This window comes from Hetaerina americana, unplaced genomic scaffold (genome assembly GCF_022747635.1).
Source record: "Hetaerina americana unplaced genomic scaffold, ioHetAmer1.1.p SCAF_6, whole genome shotgun sequence".
NCBI classification, from domain to species: Eukaryota; Metazoa; Arthropoda; class Insecta; order Odonata; family Calopterygidae; genus Hetaerina; species Hetaerina americana.
Window position 1 is genome coordinate 49,732,052 of NW_027287205.1, and position 24,814 is coordinate 49,756,865.

The following is a 24,814-nucleotide window of genomic DNA, read 5'->3' on the forward strand; positions in this document are numbered from 1 at the left end:
AGGAGATTGTGGTCTTCCCAGCCATTCAAACGTTCAGAACTTAATCCTCCGTCCCCGACCCTGCTATATTGCTTTTTTTTCCGAAGTACTATTTACAGAGTTGCCACTATTTTCAAAAACTCAAGAAGAGGAGGAATGTTTCATGGGCGATGGATTTTATTCCTAGTCGAAGTGTAAGAAAACACAAAACGCAGAACATAACTCGAATTTTCATTTTAAAATTTGAAGGTCATTATGAAGGCCTGCTTAAAACCAATACGTTAGACTGTAAGCCGATGTTGTAAGTCTTACTTTTACATACATTTCAACAACTAGAAGAATACGTTGGAGTTTAAAATGTACATGGTACCAGCGAAATCGTTTTTACGAAAATTTCACTAAAATAAAAATGTTCATGTAATGATTAATAATTGATATTGTACCGTTTATGGTATATTTTGAATGGACCCTGACTTAACCTCGCTATACTTCTAATGCTCACTTCAGTGATGACTGTTTCACGCCCGTGTAATCGTATGCATTTTTCATGACCAGAGACATTGATGCTGTAATACAAAATCACCTCCGAACCAGCATTTATCTCATCGAATATAATTTTTGTTTTTTATTTCAACCCTCGATATTCTCGGGGATCGAGATGGTGCAGTGGCTAACGTACTGCCCACCCAGATGGCTCGGTGGTGGAAGTGGTATCAGTTTCAGTGGTAACCCGATTTTTACTTAAGGCGCTTTGTGGAGGGCACTTTGAGTGAGTATTCCGTCCGTTGGATGGGACGTTAAGCTGCGCACCCCTTGGCACCTCTCGTTAAGTGTAGGCTAATGCCGACGCCGGGTTTCTGTCCACCCTTCATCCTCTCCTGTCCATCACTAATGGCGCTAATGACCTCAGCTGTCGGTTGCCTCCTTAAAACTACTACTACTGCTACTCAATATTCTCCAGTACCTCTTGTGCAGGCCGTGATAGGTGGTCGTTTACGTATGGAAAGATCAGTTGAATTCCTTCAAATCCAGTAATACACGGTGTGTGGAGGAATTTCAGGAATGCTGATTGACGGTTTCCTGTGACTACATATTCTTTGCCCAGGCTCCTAATTTGGATTAATCTAATGAAACTTTGAAGTATCGTCAATATTTTCTCTCATTTTAATGTCGCGTGCTTATGAAAAATATTGCTACTTAGATTTTACAGCGGGACCAACAAAATGTGAACTCAATACTTAATTCTGTGGCATCTTCACTCTTAAGAAACGGGTTATAAAGTTGTGTGATTCGGTGGTTTATAGTGTGCTGGCTTCTTATTTTGGCCGCTTCCGTTGTAATATCCACCTACTTCGCTGAACAGGGCTGGGTGGCCCTTTGGTGCCTTTTTGTTAAGAGTGGGCTAATGCCTAAGATCTATTCCTGTCCTTTTTAGACTTACTACACAATTTCATAAACGTCTACATCGCCCATATTTAAATTAAAATTTTCAGTGTAATCATTTTACTGTGGTTTTGGAAGACGGTGTTGATTCAGTTGGGTTTGAAGTCTTAAGAGAGGCTAAGAAGATAAGGAAAGTAAATGAAACCGCACGGAAAGGGAAAACACCTTTCAAGACCCTAGCGCTGAGGTAATTTCTTACTTCTATGAGCAGTGACAGAGAGGGTATGACAGGCGACCAGTACTCGTCCCACGTGCCCGTGGCCTTGGCACCCTACCGGGTCATTTTTGTCACGTTTTCCCCTAAGCCCAAAAATTCATCAGACGGTTTTCATTATTCAATTCAAGTGAGCTAGCATCCCTCCCAAGGGACGACTACCTTTATAGCCAGTTGCCCACGCCCTACCACAAGGTGACCCTCGGTGAATCACATAAGGCCATTTTAGGCTTGTTTCTCACCTCTACTTGTAAGGATCCTTACTATTTATAAGAAAAAAGCGCGTTTAGGTTTGACGAAAGCGTTTTTCGCTGATATCTTGTATTAGTTCAAATACGTGTTTGTACTGAAAAAACACGTACGCTTGAAATATTTTAAAAACATATAACATCTTTACAGTTCGTTCTAAGCAATGAAACAAACAATCCGGATCTAATTTAATCGGTTGATAAATGCTAAAATAACAATACCTAGCGAGTATGTGCATAGTGCCTTCTCTGGTGATCTAGCATTAATAATAAACTTCTCTCTTCATAAACAATAGCTGTAATGTTAGACCTTGCGTAAGATTCCCCCTCCTCCTGAATCCTCTTTCCGCCGTCTTCTCTACCAAATACCTCGCGTAATTAAAGGACTGTACTAGGGAGGTATGTGTCAAGTATTGACATATCACAATGCCAGACAAGGGATATTGGAGGTCTCAGGAGCAGAAGTGCATGTGTAAAACCAATTACGGATTTTACATAGGCCAAATAAGTGTGTAAGGATACAGTTTTAAGGAATAGAAGAGTAAATACAAGTAAATTTCCTGATAAGCACTAGAAGACGCATATTTTGTTTTCGCCGAAAGAGAACTTCAATATGGGTATTTATGTAAACTTAGCTCTTTCTAACGTTTATCTTTTGTCTGTTACTTAATGAGCAATGGTGGTGCGATTTGGAATCATGCAACAAACTTCAGCGGCAGGATCTATTTTCCCTTGGACTCCGCTTTTCATAAATGCCCGTTTCGTTGGTGCTTCGAAATTTTTCTTCACGGTTTCAATGGTATAGCGTACTAGGCGGACTAAACTCGCTATCTCATTGCAAAATGCTTGAGACGCAGGAGATCAGCATATAATCTTCCATAAGAGTTTCGCACAGAATTTATCTCGAGTGTCGTACGTCTTATCTTGCTACGGAGCAGCGTTATGGCTTCAGCGGGCGTGTATTTATGGTCTGCAGTTGGTTGGAAAATACTCGATAAAGATACTGCTGTGTGGGCATTTTTCTGTTTGGTTTCGTCCTGCGTGAGACTCTACCGCTTATTTTCACTCGCGAAAGGACGAGTTGAATAGAGAGAGCAATACACAGAAAGTGTGTTATTATAAATTTGTACTCTACCATTTAAATTGTGTTTTCGATGGGCAGGGAATGAATACGGCCACATTTCTAAGCCTCACCTAATAAGGCACTACACAGCAATAACCGCTGCTATAACTCCACTTACTTGCTTCCTCCCTTCATTCCGTCCGACATGACTCCTTTTCCTCCCCCTACCTCGCTTGCCTCACTCTCCCCTATATCAAAGTCTTCAACATCCCATTGCCAATCAGAATGCTCTGCATCCATCTTTCCTGCCTCCTTTGGATTTCTTAGTACAATCCTCTTTCCTCCCCATCTATGCTTAGTATTTACTCGTTTGATTTACTTTCCGTGCCTTTCACTACTTCCACCCATAAGTTATGTACGTTTATCATGCGCAAATTAATTTTTTCAAACTGCAATTAACGATAAGAATTTTGGGATGTGTGATTCCGTTCTGAATTTAAATAAGTGAAACGAAATAGGGAGATTTGAAAGATTTCGTGTTTAGTCGAGGTTAACGCAGTCACGTTTTTTTCTTAAAACTAACTCTCCCATACGTGTTTGCAGCTTTTGGGTATTCTGTGTTCGTTATGATGAATTAGCCTGCGAAACAGGTAGCTTCATTATAGGAATCCTCAGGGCAAATTGTCATTTTATTTTAGTGAAGTGTATGTTCTTTCCGTGAAGTTATTCCAATAACCATGAATTTCATTTTTTTAAAGTTTGCTATGATCGATATCTTTGAGTAGTAGTTTTGAGGGGAGGCGACCGACAGCTAAGGTCATTTGCGCCATAGGGGATGGATAGGAAAGGATGAAGGGTGGAGAGAAACCCGGCGTCGGCATTAGCCTACTCTTTACGAAAGGCGCCAAGGGGTCCGCAGTTTAACGTCCCATCCGACGGACGGCGTACTTACTCAAAGTGCCCTCCACAAAGCACCTCAAGTAGGGATCGAGATACCTCTGTCGATATCTTTGAATAGTCGGAAATTAATTCGTCCAATGAACAAGGTTTGTGTGTCCTTACAGTGGGGAAAACATTTATTGGTGAATATGGTGCTGGAAAATATCGAGCTGCATATTTCTCGGCGTATTTTCACGACCTTGTCTCGTCTAATTTATTCGTGATTCATCTTTCTCCATTTTTTCATTTTCTTACCCGCCTATGTGTGATGCATGGGTTATATTTTTACTTGAGAAATCACGTCACAATTCTAGTTTTGTGATATGGTATAAAATGTCGCACGTGATTAACATCCGACGCATGTGTAGCGCTATGTTTGTGTTTTCCTCCTATCGAAGTTTTGCAAACCTATTGATTGTTATCTCTCGAAATTCCAAGAAACTGCGGGAGATGCCGCGACTTTAACTTTTAACGGAATCACCTGCGATATGTGCATTACAGTGCAACAGTTTGTGCGTAAAAATCCCTTTAGAGCCCCCAAAATTTTAATGTGTGATAGCTTAACTGGCTAAAGCACTCGGTCATCGAGGGATCCGGGTTCGAATCCCGGTCAAGGGTAATGGTTTTTACTCTCTGAAATTGTTGCATTGTGAACAGCCTAGTTTAAATGTTGCTTATGATACTTGTTTTTCGTTCTGATAGGAATCAATGGCAACGTTCGGTTTTATGGGCCGTTCGAATTATGTTTTGAGCACGAAAAGCAGTCAAAACGAAACTTACGTCGAAAACTGGAACAGCATGTTAGGTAAAGGTCGACGAGGACGTGGGATATATCCTGAGAATTCAGTAGCATAAATTACAAAATTGTTTCTTCTCTAACCATTTTGGATTAACCTCACATTCATGGATAATAATTTTCAAATATCTTTGTGAATTGTTTGCATTTTACTTTTAGGGATACATTTAAAAGAAGCTTTACTCATGATCATGAATCTCAATCTATTATTGCTGTAATTTATTAGTTCGAAGCAATTTGTTTCTTTTCCTCTTCCACCGACCTCGTGGGACACATGGACAACCTGTAAAGGCCATTTGAAGCGATGCTTATGTCAGTACTAAAATCATGATGCTCAATACTGGATGACAATTTGGTGCTAAGTGTCGGGTGAACCCAGTTAAACGATCCACATCTTTTTTTCTACTCATGATTCTTGCTCACCTGTATGCGATTTATTTTTTGTGTCCTTGACAATGCCAGTTTTCACGCTGTAATGGAAATAAGATTTTACTAGTCATGTCGGATTTGATCCTTTTCATTGAAATTTAATTGTTCCTAGCAAACATCAAAAGAACTTGGCACATTAATGAAACCTATAAAAATAATGTTCACACGCTACTCAACAATCAATAATCTTTCAGAAGTCCCTGCTCAAATGTGATTGGTAATTGGATTCAAGAATCGGATACGAAATACTTAATTTAATTATTTCTATTTTCAACATTTAAAATCAAATTATTCCCATTTATCGAATGCAATTCTGTACTGATCTCAGCACTAAAATCAAACCGTAAATTGACTTCAAAGGGAATTAGAGCAGTTTTTTGTACTTGTTGAAGAGTTGTCTCATCCCAGATCCTTTTCATTTCGTCTTGGGTCGAAACAGAATTCATTTGTGCCGTTTTGATTGTCATCCCTGGTTGTTAGCTCGCGTTTGACGATCCTAATTGGCCTAGTTGTCGCTAAATCATTCGTATAATAATAGCATAGAATGGTTTCTACCACTTGTTTACCTGTTTAATGACGTTGTATTTTTTCCTTCTTTTACAGTCAGATCAGATCCCGTCGAAGGTGAATTGGTCATAAAAGCCGGCCGACTCTTCCCTTTATCCTCTCAACGAGGAAGAGCTAATCTAGTCGTCTCGTTCCGTGTCCCTTCTACCCCGGGACTACTCGAGAAACCACCTCCTTCACATTCCATTGAGTCGTCTAAATACCTGCCGCCAACATGGCGTTCGCCGGACTGAAGAAGCAGATCAACAAGGCCAATCAGGTAAGTGGACATCAAGGTTTTCTTTCTTCCCTCTCTCCACTCGGGCCTCGTTAGGGGACGATGGGGTCCCTGAACCCTCACTCGCCCCCTTACACCCCTCTCTTCCTCTCATACTTCCTCCGGTGTCGTATTCCGCGTGTGCCTGGCGAAAAGGTCGACTTCGGACATCGCGTCAACTTTTTGTTTTATTTTAAAACTCCCGACTACCTGAATTCTTGATGGGTTTAACCCGAAAATAGATGGCGCTGGGTCGGGTCCCATACGTGGTATCACCAATGCTTTGGCGCTTTGGTGGGGTCTTTTAGACGGCTAATGATTTTTAAATGTTATTCAAAGTATTCAACGTTTTAAAGATAGGTTTTCCTAACGGCGGTTACCTTCTAGTTTTTTTTTAATTAACGTTCGTAGTGAATAACAAATTTCTAAATCTTTGTTAATATCTATACAAAAATAAATTAGAAAATTTAGAATTTAAAATGTAATTCTGTCTCTAGTGTCTTACCCCAGCTATTCCTTTATTTGTTCCGAGTGAGTTTTTTTTATAGGAAGTAACAATGAATCGGTATTGTTCTTTGCCGACCAAGAAAATTCCTGAGTATACATAAATGTACATGTGACCCAACTACTGCTCCATTAATGATTTGTGATTATTATAGAAGCCTTCCGGGAGACGAAATATCAAATTCCATTGCATTGGCGGTGATGCGAGTCAGAATGATGTGAATTACATGATTATCGCCATGAATATTGTGATAAAACTGCACGAATTACAGCGGAAATGTGCATGAGTGAAATTTCTTCTCTGAAGTACCATCGCACAGTGTATCACCCCTCCGGTGTTAAGAAAAATTGGAATTTTTCCTGTCACCCTTCTTCCCCCGCGTCCTCGACAGATAATAAATTACCTTTTGTCAATGACGGAGAAAAATAAACATGTCGTCGGTCTTTGCCGTAATTTTTCTCGTTTCTCGAATTACGGAGGCGAATGTTTCCCTCGGGGCGATTCGCCCTTCCGCAGTTTCCGACCGGGAGGGGGGGGGACGCCGCCGGGTAACGGTCGAGTTCAAGTGGGAGTCGCGGCGGACACGATATATCGACCGTCGCCTTATTGCTGGGACGACGAGAGTGGATGAGGGAGGGCAAGCCGATCGTTCCCTGGGGTGTTGAAAAATGTGTTCTCGCCATCGGTCGGAGGTCGAATTGCGTTTGCGGGGTTTTCCGATACGTGCAAGAGCCTGTCCAGTTTATTTTTTTACGTTTCCATGCTTTTCGTGTGTGAGCCAGTATCCCTGCGGAGACGTGTGTTTGTAAGCCAATGCGTTTGAAAAGTTTCGTTCGTAGTGCGGATCCCAAACGAGAAAATACTGACGAATAACCGGTATCAGTATGCAGAAATATATTAGACATTCCTGTGACTTTAAAAAATATTTTCCTATTTGATCGTTGATGAAATTAAATCATTTTTCTAACTATCTAATAAATCTAACTTCAGAAACCATTCCCTTAGTCGAAGCTCTCTTTACACGGTGTGAGGGGTGGAACGTCTAAGTTGCATGTGCGTGGATCTATAGAATTTCCCACTTCCTTCTTTCCAGTTCGGCATGACCTATCTCGTTATGGTTGTGGTCTATCGTGGTTGGTTGTATTTTATTCCCTCCTATACGTATGTATACTATATACCTGAGAACTTATGTGGTGTGTAAAATTAACACTTGTTAAAGGCTACGTTTTCTGCTAACATGTATGTGCGTGCGGACCACAATGCTCATCATTTCAGTGATTTTTAGTGGATATTTTTTCCCTTTTCCCAGTCCTTTAAACACCCTTCCTTTATCTTATCCCTTACCCTTTCCACCTGGTGCTTCCTACCCATGCTAAACACACATTCGGTGGATCGTGCGGTATTTGTTTACATGTAGGTTGTAGTAGCTTAGAGCACTATTCGATTACCACAATGGTATCATCATTGAGTAACATGCATTATGGTGGAATATGTTAGATTCCTTTTTCCTTTTCTCAAGCTTCTGACGTTAAGGAGCGTTCAATTTACCTATTTTATTTTTTAAATTAATATTAGTCTACCGGCTATGGTAGGTTTTCAATGGGCACACTAAACTAACCACTGCTTAATCACCTCTAAATCTCAGGTAACACAACAAATCAAAAATCTCTGACTGTTTGAATTTTTCCAAACAACCCTCATCTCTAACGTCCCAAATACTTACTCGTTTGTTTTCCTTTCCGTCCATTTCAATTTTTCCATTCTTATTAGTACCAGCATTGCAAAAGTTTTATATCCTATGTGTGTTAATTAATATATTTTTGTTTAAATTTAAAACTTCACAGTTTTCACTGCGACTAACTAGTAATCATCATTAATACGAACTCAGGTTAGCATTAAAGAGAATCATCATTATGAGTTGTTTCAACGTCCTGGTTTTTTTCATGTGACCCAACTTGTAATTTCTCTAGTAAACTGGTGCATTTTATGTTTAGTTATTCTTGAGTGTTTAAGGTTTTCCAAGTCCTTTGGCAGGGATGGTATTTCGAATTACTACTACTCCGTTAATACGACGATCAATCTGGAGTCATTTACATGGCGTGTCCTTGTTAGGGGAACCAATTGAAACTCTCAGCCTTTAAATCACCTCAGGACAGCACCGCGGCACAATGTGTAATGTTATGGTTGTGTGCTAGTTGAAATGTATATCATTCCATCATCATGATTCTATTTAAATTATTCCTTCCGAACCTTTTTCGTGGGATGACAGGATGTGGTATTTAGACCTTACTCGACGTAATGTTAATACTTAACACGTGTCGTTAGTGCTAAACCGTTGACCTTTTTACGGAGGAAACTTTCCGAATCCACCTCGATTGCCCTCATCTCGCCCACTTTAATTGCACGGAATCCAAATCTCAAGACGACGTAGTTTCGCCGCTTGATGTCCAATTAAGCATGGCCGTATTGCCTTTATGTTACCATATATGAACAGGTGTCAGCGATTTATCATGGAAAACTTTCTGAACATACGTATAAAAACCTCTTTCCCTAGATTTCGCAGACCCCACCGTTTTGCCGTGCTATCTTTAAAAGACACATCATATAATTAGCTATCGTACGGTAATTAATTAAGTGAGATAAATTTCTATCGTAATGGGGTGATTCCACACCAGGCACCGCTGAAATTGCATACGTCTTGGTAAAGTTTAAGAATTATTGGAAAATTTCAATAAGTTAGTCGAAAATTGACAGTACTACAGTATTTAGTTTTAACTGACACCGTATTTAAGAGGTGAGAAGAGAGACAGCCTATTGGTATTACCCCTAGTCTATTGGTTATAAAGCGGTAAGAGTGATATTAAAACTGCTACTAAATAGGGTAGAGGTTAAATCAACATCTTGGGCGATTGTAGCGATTCGGATCCGTATTTTCCTTCGAGAAGAATGGAAAAAGTATGATGGAATGGAAAACAACGGATTTCTAGGCGTGTTAGGGAGGAGAGAGTGTTGTTGGGAAAAATGAAAAGAGGCAAGAATAGTGGATACAGAGTTTTTGATCGCTGATGAAGTTTTGAAGACTGTGATGGTAGGGAGAATTTAGACAAATTAGGTAAGCGGAAGAAGTGAATACGCTTGTTGGACGGAATGAAGGGAGACAGAAGATATGCGGTATTGAAGAAAGGTTTATTGCTTAAGTGTTTCAAGTTATCTCGTGTTAGGTGAGACTGAAAAATGTAGTAGTGATTAATATGTGTGCCTATTCATAACTTATCTTTAAAAAAATACTGATATTGATAAAGATAAATTTGCAGGAAAATAGCGTTTTAAACTTTTCTGCGCGGTGGAAAGTTTCCTTTTGCAGCTATATATAATCTCTCTCTTTATCGTCTGTTGATTATTCTTCCTACCGTGTGGCCTGTAATATGATTCCAACATCTTCCGAAAAGGTGAATGCATTGAATTAATGCAAGAGATCCTATACGTTTCAGTCCCAGTGCCGAATTGATGTTCTGCTGAGGGTATAAATCGCTTAAGGATGAGGGAGGGTTTTGAGGTGGGTCTGATGGTGGGGGTGTGACCTGTGGGTGTCGGGTTTTGGCCGGGAATCGGATTCCTCTGCCGCCCACCCCTCTCTAATCTTTGCAATTGCCGACTCAGTTTAATGGCCGCCTCCGGCTCTTCGACACACACCCGCCGCTTAACCGCCCGGCTTCCTCAAACGGGTGGGTATAGGCGTCACAACCGACAAAACCTCCCGCCCTCTCCATCAACCCGAAAACCCCCGTGGGAGCGCGAGTCGTTAAGGAAGAGATAAGGGCGGCCGCCTCCTCGGATTGACTTATCGTCATCAAGGAGAGGACGGGAAGGAAATATGGAAGTGGTAAAATTCTCGGCGCAGGGGAAGTCAAGCAACAGGCACATCGTCTCGGGCTGGCGGAGTCTGGCATCGGTTTTGGGAATGGTGGGTGATGGCTAGATATGATTCCTGCGTGCATTTGCCTATAAAAAAAGTGTGAAAGACTCCTCTTTTTTCGCGTGTCGTTTGGGGTAAGAGTTAAGTGAGTGGTCTTAAAATTAAGCTCTCCCTTTTCCATTTTCCCCATATGAAATGAATTTATTGAAATTAGAAGTCCGTTTCATTTTCTTCTCAAGTTCTCCACCAATTCTATGACTGTAGGTTCGACCTCGTCGAAAATATATTTATGGTTGTATTCTTGGTTGTATGGAAAGATAAAAATGTATTGCCCGATACTTTCATCAGTTGGCCGCGTTTCTATAGCTTAAGTGACCTCTTCAGGTATGATGTACGTGTTTAGCGGTGTACATATATACACACACATACATACATTCAAACACGAAAACCCGCCGTATGGCGAACAAATATTCATTCACATGCAAATAGATATCAGGAAAAGAGATCGGAACACAAAGGACGAACACAGGAGAGGTGGGGAAGGTGGAATCGAGCAGATCACAATCGCAAAAATACTTCCATGGCCGGGACTTGAAAACTGGATCTTTCGACTTACCGGGCCGATGCTCTAACCACTTGAACTATCAAGGAAACTTAATATACAATGAAATCTGCGGGGGGGTTATGCAACCAAGTGCCCCGATTATTTAGCCAAGAGATTAGGGACCTGTTTCACCCACCACAGGAGAAATAGACGACACCCGAGAGGAAAGGATAGTATGAAATCAATCATACAACATCATGAAGGATTGGAACAATGCGTTTCGTGGCTCGCATAGCCAGAAGAAAGGGACGAGCCACATTGGCCAAATGCGCATTCAAACACGAAAACCCGCCAAATGGATCCAAGTTCCTACCTATGAACAACTACCAAATAACTATCACCTTACAAAACACGGAAGAGCTGTGGGTAGGAATGAAAGTTGGAGGGAAATTACTAAAACCAGTTAGGTTTGCTGAAGGCGAAGCTCTGATTTAACAGCCAGCCAAGGGGTTGCAAGCATTTCTTAGTCAATTGGCAATTCCATGCGATAGATGTGGGATGAGAATCAATACATACAAAAAATTTGCGATTTTCCCGAAAGACAAAGGCTAAGCTTAACATTAAAATAGGAGGGCAAAAATGAGAACAGGTTAACGTATCTCGGAGGTGTTTTGGACCAAAGTGGTCAAAGTAGTAGTGACGTAAGGAGAAGAATAATTAGGGCAAAGAATCTTTAGAGGAGGAGGGTACCGATGATAGGGACGTTGAGTAAGGATGTTAAAAGAAGGCTCGTGAAAACTTTGATTTGGAGCGCAGTTATGTACGGTGCGGAAACATGGTTCCTGAAGCAGGAGGATAGACTTACAGTGGAGACTTTTGAAATTTGGATTTGGAGAAGGATGGAGAAGGTGAAATGGACAGAAAAGAAAACAAACGAGGAAGTGCTGGGTATGGTGGGCGAAGCGAGGGGTTTGTTGGGAGAAATCCTAAGGAGGCAGGAAAAATGGATGAAGGATGTATTGATAGGCAGTGGGATGTTGGAAACTGTGATAGAAGGGAGAATATTAGGCAAACGAGGAAAGGGCAGGAATAGGATATGGATGTTGGACGGGATGGGGGGAAGAAGGAAGTACACAGAGATGACGAGGGACTTGAAGAGTAGGATGGTGTATTGTGTTTTGTTGGTAGAGAGGTGTTTGGTAGTTGTGTCCATCCAAAACCTACCTTAACCGGTGGATTACCTTTAAATATATACATATTATTCCATATATATATATATAAATTCCATATGTATATTTAAATATATTCCATATATATATATAAATTCCATATGTATATTTAAATATATTCCATATATATATATATATATATATATATATATATATATATATATACATACACAAACACGAAATCCCACCAAACGGCGAATAAATACTCCTATATGCAGAAACAGATATAAGGAAAAGGGATAGGAACATACATAAAGGACGAACACAATAGAGGTGGGGAAGGCGGAATCGAACGGATCACAAGAGTAAAAATATTTCCTTGACCGGGACTCGAACCTCGGATCTTTCCACTTGCCGGGCGGATGCTCTTAACCACTTGAGCTATCGAGGAAACGTAATTTACCCTGAGATCCGTGGGTCTAATATGTCGCCAAGCGCCCCGATTCTTTAGCCAAGAGATGGCGTCAGGGGGCTGTTTCACCCACCAAAGGAGATATAGACAATACACAAGAGGAAAGGACAGTGGGTTAGAATTCATACAACATCATACAGGAAAGGAACAGTGCGTTTCGTGGCACGCATAGCCAGAAGAAAGAGATGAGCCACATTGGCCAAATATACATTCAAACACGAAATCCCGCCAAACGGCGAATAAAAACTCATATATACAGAAACAGATATAAGGAAAAGGGATAGGAACATACATAAAGGACGAACACAATAGAGGTGGGGAAGGCGGAATCGAACGGATCACAAGAGTAAAAAAATTTCCTTGACAAAAATATATATATATATATATTTTTTTTTTAAAGGTACACACATAGATATACATACATAAATGGCGATAACAGCCGGGGAAAAGTCAACGAGCAAACAATTTTTGTCCGTTGGAATAGGGTTTACCAATTTGCTGTTTAAAAAATGAATAGTCCGAATGCGTTTGTTTGTCTCAGCTTACCTCTCCCGTCCTTCTCATATCGGAGTGGAACAGATTTGATATATATTAGCATTTTTACCATTAATCTACCATTTGAGTTATTATTTGGATAAGCACACAGACGTCCATTGTATTGCCAAGCTTCACCCAACACAGCATACTAACGCGACGCCCTACACTATTAACCACCTATCTTGATTCCACATTTATTTATGTATTTATTTGTCTCGGAGTTCATTAATAGAGAGGGAAATAGATTACAATCCGGGTCTATTTCTTTGTTTGGTGGACTTTGATAAAGCGTTTGATAGGGTAAATTGTGTTGAATTAATGAAAGCATTGCAGAAAATGGGGTAGATTGAAAGGATAGGCGACTTTTCTGTAACCTGTAGTTTTTTAAGACTGCTCCGGTGCTTTGGAAAGATTGAAAGTCGGGTTGTATAGTGTTAGCGAGAGGAGTGATGCAGTGTTGCTCTTTGTCGCTCCGTTTCAAATATTCGCGGAGGACAAGGTGAAATACTGTTAGGAAGAGCCGGAGAAGAGAATGAAATTCTGTAGGGAAATCATAAAGCAATTTGGGTTCATTTTTGATAAGCTTTATTTAGCCTGTCAGTGTAAGGTTTGGAAGCATTGCTGAGCGCATCGGAAAGTCAGTGTGATACGTTTTGGATGAGAATCAATGTTAGTAAAACAAGGTCATGAGGTTTTCGAGAATGAGGAAAGCTAAGATAAATACTAAAATAATTATACTTGACACTTCCAGGCTTCTTTTCGTGGAAATGCTTGATGTCCATATTAAATTAGTTTGTAATAGTAAGTGGAAAATAACAAATTCTTTTAATATGGGCACTAAAATAATTTTGCATAAAATCTAACCTGTGGAATAATTTACGTATTTCTTGTTTAAGTGTTTTGGACCTAATCGATCTAATTAGTGAGGACCTAAGAAGAATTGCAAAGATATTTTCATGCGGAGGGAATCAATAGCGGGGGCTTAAATAAAGGATTTTAGTAAAAGGCTAGTCAAACTTGGGTATGGAGTGTAGTTTTATAGGCGCGGAAAAATGCTAATTGAAGAAGGATGATAGCCATGGATTGGATGCTATTGAAATGTGGGTGTGGAGAAGGATGGAAATGGTGAAGTGGACTGAAAGGAAAACTAACGAGGAGGTTCTAGGTATAGTGGGGGAGCAGATGGGACTATTGGGAGAAATCAAAGGAGGCAGGAAATATTGATGTAGAGCATTGGACTGGCGATGGGATGTTGAATGCTGTTATTGAGGGGAGATTATTGGACAAACGAGAAAGGGGTAGGAATGGGATAGGAATGTTGGACGGAGTGATGGGTGGAAGGAACTATCCGGAATTAACGAAGGGTTACTGTGGGTGGAAGATTTTGTTTTCTTAGATGAGACAAAGAAATGTATCGCTATACATTCTGTGTCCATCCATAGTCTACCTTAAACCCTAGGATACCAATAATTGTAATATTGATCTGAATCCAATTTTTCTATCCTCTACTTCCTATGTATATTGTTTATTCTATTGTGGCCCAATTCATTTTCTTTTACGGTCGCTTCCTGGAACCCACGCTACATTGCCTCTGCTACGTCTTGCCTTTAAATGTACATGGAGACCTTTCCCTTCTTTTTTTACGCATTCTATAGCTTTTCCTGACCTTGCACGTAATCTCTCTCTCCCCACCTTACCTTCGCTTCTCTCTCTGTCGCACCTTTCTCACCCTCTCCGCCCCAGGAGCAGGTCTCTAGCCAGTTCTCGTCATTTCCCCCCACCCCTCAAACCAAAGTCGCACACACGTTCCAGAGGGCCAATCCAGGCATTGGAATACTAAGATTGACTCTCTCGCCCCTGCCATCTATCTCTTCCTTCAGTCTCTCCCTCCATCGTTTTACCTGCCCAAGAACCCTTTACCCAACGCATCAACCCTACCCATGACCCTTCCCTTTCGCCTCCATCTAATCTCTTATCAAGCCCCCCCCCCCCTTCCAGCAGATCCTTTTTCCCCTCCCTTCCCCTGTCTTCTCCAAAGCGTGGGTGGGCTCAGAATGAATGAGTCGTGGTCCAGCGGTCGAACCGAATCATGGAGTTTCAAAACATTTCGACCGCGTCCAAAATTTGGGGACGTACAGCTCTTAACAGTTTGAAATCCTAATTTGGAAGAAACTTCTCCCAGGCGTTTTTCACGTCTCGACCTTTGCATTTCGTATTTCCACGGTGAAAAAGGAGAGCATTTCAGAAAGCAGAGCGTCTGGAGATTATTTATTGGTTCTTTAGAATTCAGGAAGTCATTTCGAAGGTTCATGTTTATTAAATACATGATATGCGAACAGGATTTTGCCTCTAATTAAATTTTTGCGAAGTGATGACCGCCCTACTTATATGCTAAGTGAAATTACAAGTTTTAATTGCTGGCATCAATATTTTTGCTACCTGAAAAATTTAAAACGCCATGCCGTCGCAAATGTCGTCGGGGCCATTAGCGAGTCGCCCCAGGTCGGTGCTAACAGTATTCTTCGAGGCGTAGAATACTGTTGGCAACGAATCGAACCAGGTCTAAACACTAGGTAGAAAGGAACTGCGAAAGAGGTTAAAATGACATGCATTACAAACCAATTAAGTGAAAATCACGAACTTTTTATTTTGAAACTGTTTGGTCTGATAGGGTTGCGAATTCCCGAGATGGAAAATAAAGGTGACGGGAATTTTATTTAGGAAGGGTCTGAAATCCTTGATTGTCTTCTTAATGTGGTGACGGAATGGACTGAATAAACTGTGCGAGTAAACAGTTAACATTTTGCGAATCGAATCTTATGCTACATAACCTCGGGAAAAGATAGAATTTATTGTGACCCACTGCTTCCTTTCCACCCCACCATCCCTTTAGTAAGTGAGCTGCATTTTGCTTTTCCTCTCTTCACCTACCGTAAAGGAATCCCATTTTTGGCCCCGCCTTCGTGCCGTGACCGCTTAAATTGATAGCGAGTTGCGGCTTTCCGCTAACCCCATCCCGCTGCCAGCCTTTATGGTTTGTTTAGTCTCTTTCCTTCCCTTGCCTGCCGGATTTTTCTGGGACCGAGGGAGGAGGGATCTCATGTCACGATGGGATTTTAATGGTGTGCTGCAGTTCATCTCAGCCGTAATGAGATTAGTCTGTTCCTTTCGGGGGTGTCGAAAGAAATCTCGGGGGTGGTGGAAGTGCCGTGTTCCTTTGTGATAGCAATTCATCTTTCTTGACTCGAAATGCTTCTCTCTCCTCACGACGTAATTTGACAGAAGCCAGATACGCCGGTTCGACGGCTTCTCCGTTAAATTACAGAATCAAGGTTTACATGGGATTTGTCTAGGTTGTCATGAGGGTTTGTGGGCTTGATACTTGATCCAAGTAGAATACATTTACATTTATGCCCCTTAAATTTTGTTTATTTTGTGTCAATTTTGTTTTCTAGACGAGAACTGTTTTTAATCAATTTACCCTCTCTGTATAAATCTGACAGTTTCGACGGGCCGGCCCTTTTTCCTCAATCTGCGGCATAAATACACACGTATATACAAATATACATGTATATATATTTATATATATGTATAAATATTATATATATATAATATTTGTATATATATTATATATTTATATATAATATTTTGATATATATATATATATATATATATATATATATATATATATATATATATATATAAAGATCATGTGAATGGATTAATATTTATTCATGGTTTTACGGGCCATCTTTGTAATAAGCGGAAACATCTGCCCTTTTCATTTCAGAAGATACTCTTTGTGTGTTGCCCTAGATGCTATTATGTGCTTCTAATTTCTTTTAAATTACATTTAAAACCTTACTTGATTATTGAAAAAAATAATATTCTTCACTTTTTTCAATCGTAAATGTTGAAGTTTTGTTACCTTAGTCATAGTTACTCATTTCTTACATGGAGCTGCATTGTTATTTCATTAAATTATATAACGTATTTTATAAATAGTTTAATAATTATTTCGGCTCCCATAATTTTGTTGACGTTAATTTTTTCTGAAGCAAAGGGAACCCCAACGACGTTACCTCAAGCTCAAGCATGTTTACCTTTCTTTTATTTTTAAAAATGTGAGTGGCAAATATTTATTCATTTATGTAAGTGAATTTGATCTGTTGTCATAAATGAATTTGCGGGCGTGGGAATGTAAAATGGGAGATCAGGAAAGTTTCTCACGCTGTGGTTAAGTCGGGCTGTGACTGGTTAAGTCGGGCTGTGACTAATTGCGCTCTTAGGTAACCTCATGAATTTTTTATCATGTATTTCTCCAAAAGGTCACCGAGGTGTAACGAATTCGTCCTTGACCATCTCACTGAGAAATAGTCTCTGCAGTACTTACGTCCAGTTTAATAGCTTTAATCAATAATTAGTAAGTTGTCAATTTTCCGAAATCATTATGTCCTTGTTCTGATTAATGGATCTAGTAAATTAAGCAAGAAAATGGCGACATATCTAAATGGCTGTTATATCTCTATTCTGCCTTTAATTTAGTCAAGGGTATGACTGATGTTCGTGATATCTGGAATGGCCACGGATGGCTTTGTGAAAATTAAAACATGACATACCATCTCAATCTATTTATTTTCAATAATGTTAATTTTTGAAACATTCACAGACGGGGAGAAGAAGTAATTTAAAATGCAAAGTCTTTTTACGGTTGCAAATTGGCGTGAAGACATTAAACAATCAAGGTTTGGAACAGAATAGCCTGAAAAATATTTGTCCGAAATTTTATTTTTATCCATATCGGTTTAGATGCAACCGATTCAAAGGCACAATAAAATTTTCTGAATGCCTTCGCCCGCTTTTCTGGGTTTCCATGTTTCAGAGGGGCTTATTTGAAAGTAAAACATCTTGTAATGGTTCCTATATTTCCGGCTTTGGCCCTTGTCCCTTGTACGCATTTTCCGCCTCAGAAGGGTTCCACTGTGTTTACGGCGTATGGGGGTGAAATGGATGGCCCATATTCCTGGAGGCAAGAATCATACCGGTCTTTGCCAGGCTTCCCTCCGTCCTTGCCACGAGTCCTCAAAATGGCCCCCGTGCGAGGTGTAAGGGATATCAACCCGTCCTCATAATATTCTGGAGAGGTGTCTCTCTTATGAGCGAAGGCCGTTCCCATCGTTAAATCGCGGTGGCGTGTGACGGGAGCAAAAGAGACTCGTACTGTTGATTTTTCCTTGGCCTGCAAATGTGACACCCTTATTCCTCTTACCTCTTCGTCTCTCCGTCGTCATCTCTCATCACAACCAGAATGGAGCCGTCTTATCATAAATGACGTCCTCGCTCTAAATTGCCTCTCGCCCTAGCCACCATCAGCCATTTCATGGGTTACTGACACGCAGATATCTTCTAACCTAAAAGGTTAAGTGAGAAAATGGATTTTAGGATCTCATACTCGCCCGAAGTTTTCCTATTATCTGTTTAACCCTTGGATACGATTTAGGAAGGACCTGTGCAACCATCGCGCTGAGTCTAGGTATTGTTGATAGTAGCCGTAAGCTTAAGAAGAGAGGCCTAAGTAAGCCTCGTGGAAATAAATGGGAGACCATGAAACGTTGCCTGTGATGAGACTCGTGAGAACTTTAATTAAAATGGCACTTTTAAGTCGTATTACAGAAAACGATCCCTTACATTATACCTGTATACGGGCAGCATCAAACGCAGTAATGTTACACTTGCCAAGCTCACTGTAGTCCTGATGATTTACCCTTGGGTGGAACCTATTAAATTTTAATCCCATTTTAAGTTCCCAAAACATTGTAGGAAAAATTGTTCAATTTTGAAGGTGATCAATAATTAAAATAATAAGAAAATCGAATAAAGGAGTTTATCGGTCGGGTAAAAAAAGTTTTGGATTACTTTATTTTATGACGGTAAAATAGAGAGGAGGAGGAAGCACTGTGAACCTTTACGAAAATTGACTATTTGAGCCAGACATGTAAACTATTTCCGCGATAGACCGAGTGAAAGGGTTTTGAAATGAAAGACCATGTGTGAAGGTCATCATGAAAATGGAAATGCACCAAGCATGGTGGCCCGTTGTCAGTGGTGCCAGCTTTTATCAGCTGCGCACAACACTACTCTTCTAAAGTATCTGCCGAATTACACCTTGTTTCTCTAAGAACCTTTTTTATCATTTTTTGCTTGTATTTAGCTTGGTGGTCTAAAAGTTCTGGCATTTTTCGGCACCCTCGGCTTCAACCAAACGGTGTGATTTTTTCGGGTGCCAGATCTTTCTGGGAAACGAAAAACGGTGCAGGTCTGGCTACTGCCCACCCTAATGTGTGAATTTCACACGCCGTTGAGCTTAGTACATGGTGAGCTCACATATCTAACCAACCTTCGGGTCGTTTACTGTGGATATTAAGCTAAACTTAGCTGTGGTAATTAGGTATTAACGGGCGAAATAGTTTTTAAGCGTGAACCGTGACATTTCCTAATCTTTGAGGCCTCTCGAGTGAACGCAAGTGATAAAACTCCAATTCATCTTGATTGGAAGACATTATCGACTGAGAAAAATGGAATCTGACTGTTTCTGGCGAGTTTCGCTCTTGCTTAAATAATTTTGCTTACTGCTGGATGCGTGAGTTCATTTCGTGCGACTATCGATTGTTTCATCTGGTCGGTGCAGGGAATGACGGATTCTGTTCCTGTTTAGGGCAAGCGATAGCCGGTGATGAGGGCGGAAACTTTTTTACGGCTTTCATTTTTTTCTATCCCCGTATGGCTCTAATGCAAATTAAGTAAAAAAACCGATCAAAATAGTTCCTTGGTTTGAGAAGCGAGTTACGGCACTGTTTTGTGAGAGGGACACACCACAAAGTGGAACGTCTGATCTTCGTACAAAGATCCTGCCCTCCTCCCTTCGTCAGACCACAATGGAAGTTTCTGCTCCTTAGCGGGCGAATCGATGTTTCCCAAAGGCACCAGGGAACGAGTACGACTATGCCTTTTAATGGGCCCTCCCCACTCTTTTGAGTGCCTCCGCTCCCCCCCCCCCACTTTTCAACCCTTGGGGGCAACTGGCGCAAAAAGCCCCACGGCACTCGACTCATAAAACCCCATAAAACCCCGTCCCTAGCTCTTCCTCTCATTGCTCCCCCCCCGCCTACACGCCTTCACGCGCGACGGAATGAATCGACGATGAAAAGGGAAACGGGATGGTTTTGGTTTGCGCACGTGCGAGCGAGTGTTTTTTTTAATCGAGGAAGGACGAGAAAGTGGGGAGCGCGTTGCTTCGTTAGCGACTGTACGTCCTGGCACACTTTCACGAGAAAATTCGTTAAGCGATCCGGTTAGGATTTCGACTTAACGAAAAGTGTTAGGTGCTGTACGTAGGGTTGAACTTAAAGAACTGACATCCATCTAGTCTTATGGGAGTGGTGAGGTACCCGTAGTACGATCCTATAAAGCGTTTGAATTTAATTTCATGAATATGAGTTCCATACAAAGTAAAGTCATCAGACTGGCGATGATACTTAAAAAGAAAAGATTCCATAGATATACCTCGAGTGGCATTGCCCTGAGGTGGGAAGGGTGATTTTGTCGCAAAAATAAGACTGCATGAATTAGGTAATATGAATAATGTCACTTCATGTTCATGGACTGTCTGCAATAAAGTTTGTAAGGACCGAGGATATTAGAAAGAGAATGGTGTTGAAATGGTTTTTAAGACCCGTTAATTTTATTAGATTTTTCGGTGTAACATTTTGGAAAATATTCATACTTGATGTGATGATGGAAAATATTAGTTGGTTGAATGGTTTAGTAAAGATAAAACTGGTTGCTATCGAAAGGTACATGTATTATAATCCTTCCTGGAAAACCAATATTGTCATTACACTGTGGAAACAAATAATAGTTTTAAGTCACCTATTTATTAATGGATCTGAAACTTTGTTTCCTTCGTTGGACCTCATTCAAAATTTTATTTTGATGCGTATTGGAGCGTCATTTGTATGCGCAGGTATTGTATGACCATGTGAGTTGGAACGTTTTATTTCTTGTAACTTTTTCATAACTTTTGTTTGGAATAAACCCAATCTATCATTTTCAACTGAATCTAATTTCTTGAATTTTACGTTTCATAATGCCTAACGTTAGCATATTAAGATTTTTTAAATGTGTAATTAAACCTGTATTGGTATTTGAGGCATTCATCAGAAACCTACTCTTTCCTGTCCCTCTTGCAAAATAGCCTGGAAACATTATTTTCTTTTACCGGCAGAGATTTCCTATCTTCCGTTTCTTATAAGTATTTTCTACTTTCTGGATTCGTTACTCTTAATTGTTCATGTACACCATCCAATTCTCCCGTCCCTAAATCAGTCTGTTTTGAATGACCACAGCCAATTTTTTGGTGATTTCTAATCTGATGATCGTATTTGAAAGTTAGTGTGATAGGTATGCCATGAGAATAAATGTACCCAGCAAAGGTTAAAATATTTACGAGGAAGATAAAAAACTAGAGCAGGTGGAACTGTTAAACTATCTTGGAAATATTTTGGACCAAGAAGGTCAAATAGAAAGGACATGAGAAGAATTGAGATAGACAAAGAAGTCTTCTCAACAAGGAGGGAGTTGCTGACATTTACGCTGAGTAAGAATATTTAGAAAAGATTAGTGAAAATTTTGATTAGAAACATGGCGTTCAATGACGTGAAAACATAGTTGTTGAAGCAAGATGATGGATGTAGATTGGAGCACTATGAGAAGCGATTGTGAAGAAGAATGTGAAAGGTAAAATAGACCGTAAGGAAAACAAACGAAGACGGTCTAGGAATGTTGGGGTAAGAGATTATTGGTAGAAATGTAAAGGAAACGGGGAAGATGGCCGCAGAGTATTTTGATCTGGGATGTCATGTTGAAGACTGATGAACAAGTTTGGTAAGTGATGTACGGGGAAGGAAAACGTAGGCATGTTGGACGGAATGAAGATAGATGTAATGCCAGCAGTGTATTGTAGTGTCATGCTTGTCTTTTTAGGCGAGGCTAAGAATTATAGGCTTGTTCAGTCTGTATCCATTCGAAACCTTCTTTAAACGGCAGTGTGGCAAATAATGTTCTAATCTCCAATCTTCATTCATCTGCTCTTAATGAGTGTGCTCGTGTCCGCTTGCAATTACTTTGGACATATCGTCTCGCTAGGGCAAATATTTATATTTTTCTTAAAAAACGTATCATGGTTGTGGTTCCTTTCTTAATGTATTGCTTTATGTTTTCAATCTCTCATTTTTCTTAGTATCGTTATACTAAACCATATTTTCTGTTCCCACTGCCAGCAGCGTAAAGTAAGCACTGCCGCACAAAGAGTTTGCATGGATACTAATAACTGTACCTTGCCGTACTCAACGCCAAGTACAAAGCGGAGTCGGGTTGCATTCGGAATTCATTATTACGTGAATTATGTATGTTCACCGATTTATCTCATATGATGCTTCTGTCTGCACTTTTGCAAGGTAACACACCTCGAGAGAATGTTATTACGTTCATCTATCCCTAGCACTCTCCCTAATTTTGTCGCTATTTTTGATCATTTGATAAGTTCGAGTCTAACGGGTTTTATTTATCCGTTGTTTTTTGTGAAGTATCATTTTACATACATTATAATAGGTTTAATCTAACGGTGAACTGTCGAGTCTCAAGAGATTCTGTCAATGTTAGCATAGTAATTGTATGACGTTAATGTTCTGTCATGACATTTCTTTCGGAACCGTCAGGCATTCCTTTGTATGTTTCAGTTTTTAATCAGTTTTATTGTAGATGGTCCCAAATGCGTCTTGCACACTCGACGGTTAAGTCTAAAAACCGTGAAAAAGCATTTTTCCATCAGTTTTCCTTTGATCTCTTTGTCAGCGTTGCGCCTCTAAATGTGGGGATCACAAACACAGGGATTTTTTATGCAACATTTGTACGAGTGACAATGACACCCTATATATTTTCCATGGTTAACAGCGCTCATTCGAGGGCATCGGGAGAGTTATTCCTTTATTACTGTTCGGTTATTTCTACTCTTTTTGAATGGGAAAATGAGTGAGGGAGTCTCTCCTTGGCTTTCTTAATAGTTTTACGCCATCAGTTTAAATTGCCACCCCGTAGGGACGGGCGCCGCACCCTCGCTGGGTAGAAGACGCAGTCTTGACTACCTTTGCACTTCGACCCATCTATGCATATAGCCCACCAGTAGCAGTCATAGCAGCCCCCATTGCAGCCGTATTAAGGCTAAAGAAAGGTAGTTTCTTTTCCACGTCAAAATCATGGAAGTTGAAGCCTTTAGTAGTGGTTTTAATGACAGCGCTGATGGTTAAAATGTATTCGATAAGGTATTGCTGTTTGCTTCCGATTAGGTTTCCATTCCAATTCAAACAATTCACCAAATGTTATGTTCAAGATACTAAAATATGTAAAAAGGTTGATTTAATTTTACATAGTTCACTGATTCGGTTTCTTTGTCGGTTTATATCCTGAAGTTCAGTGTGTGATTTCCCTAATGTGCTTAGTCAATTCAAAACGGCATCGTGAACCCATAGACAGTGATCTACCCCATGTTACCGAACAACTTCCTGCCTAAGAATATTCCTAAGGAATGTGAATTGAAGAACTGTGAAATATTCGACGATGCAGAGCATTATTAAGTCCGGTTATTGGATACTGACAGCATTAAGCTTCACACCTATCCTTTTATTTCATACCATTCAGGAAGGGATAACCTCGAAGGTTCCCTACCACTGCATCCTACTTATCTACGTACATTTTATTTTTCTGTATAGTCTCTTCACTTTTTAAGTATTTAATATAACCCGAAACGAAATGTGAGACTCGCAAGGAAGCAAGATGAGGTAGGAGAGGTAGGGTAAAACAATGTTAAGCGATAGGTTAGAGCTAACATTTTAAAACTAGCTACGGCATTATGCGACTCCTGTGCATCATCTTGATCTACTGCGAAAATTGAAGGTTAAGAATTGCCATATTAAAATCCGATTTCATTAATGAATTCTGGATTAAATTTCTGAGGATGTCTTAATTCAGTTGTTCAAGTGTGGAGCAGATAGATTTAAGATGTCATTTTTTCCACGAACGTTAAGGGATCAGAATAACATTGTCCGACCGCGGTTGGGTCATATTCGGGTCAAAATTAGTCTGGTGTGTATTCATCCCCTGCCACACACCATAGCGGTGGCTTTTAGGGTACTAAAATAAATAAATAAAAAAGCTGTCGGTTTTCTTGGGAAGACATCCAGAATCAGAGATGATTTCTCGGCTAAACAATTTTTAGATGTTGAATGCCCTTTAAAAGTGACTGTCAAGACTTGATTGTTAAGGAATCAGGCTTGAGTTTTTAACAGTTGTCCCAACTAATGATGTACGAGCGGTAAATAACTCAACCGGATTAACCCCTTAAGGTGCAGAATACAAATTCCCCTTAAAACACGAGAATTCTCTTCCCCCCTACTATTTACTTCATTTAATTTTGGAATTGAATTTTTGTGCGAAAAGACCCCAACCGCCTGGTCGGTTGTAGGAACTATAGCCATCTGCTAACTTTGTTGCTCGAGTTTTAATGCTTGTAAAACTGGATAAATGTTGGCTGCCTTTTAATATTTTTCATTCCTCTCAACAACAGCGAATGTGAAAGTGTTTACTTTTTATTTTCTGCAGCATTTTTATAGTGACCGCTGCG

General features: G+C 40.2%; 1 protein-coding gene across 20 annotated transcripts in view; it reads left to right on the top strand.

Annotated features, from left to right (window-relative positions):
- Window positions 1-24,814, top strand: part of EndoA (SH3 domain containing GRB2 like, endophilin-A) — a 339,179-nt gene that overhangs the window by 98,492 nt on the left and 215,873 nt on the right. For 17 of the 20 annotated variants that reach the window (XM_071594195.1, XM_071594207.1, XM_071594194.1 and 14 more), the window contains exon 2: window positions 5,719-5,937. In XM_071594195.1, the coding sequence (XP_071450296.1) occupies window positions 5,893-5,937 (45 nt within the window). In that variant the 5' untranslated portion in view covers window positions 5,719-5,892. Of the gene's footprint in view, window positions 1-5,714; window positions 5,938-24,814 lie in introns of all 20 variants that reach the window. The other 3 variants (XM_071594199.1, XM_071594198.1, XM_071594197.1) reach the window with 2 other exon arrangements.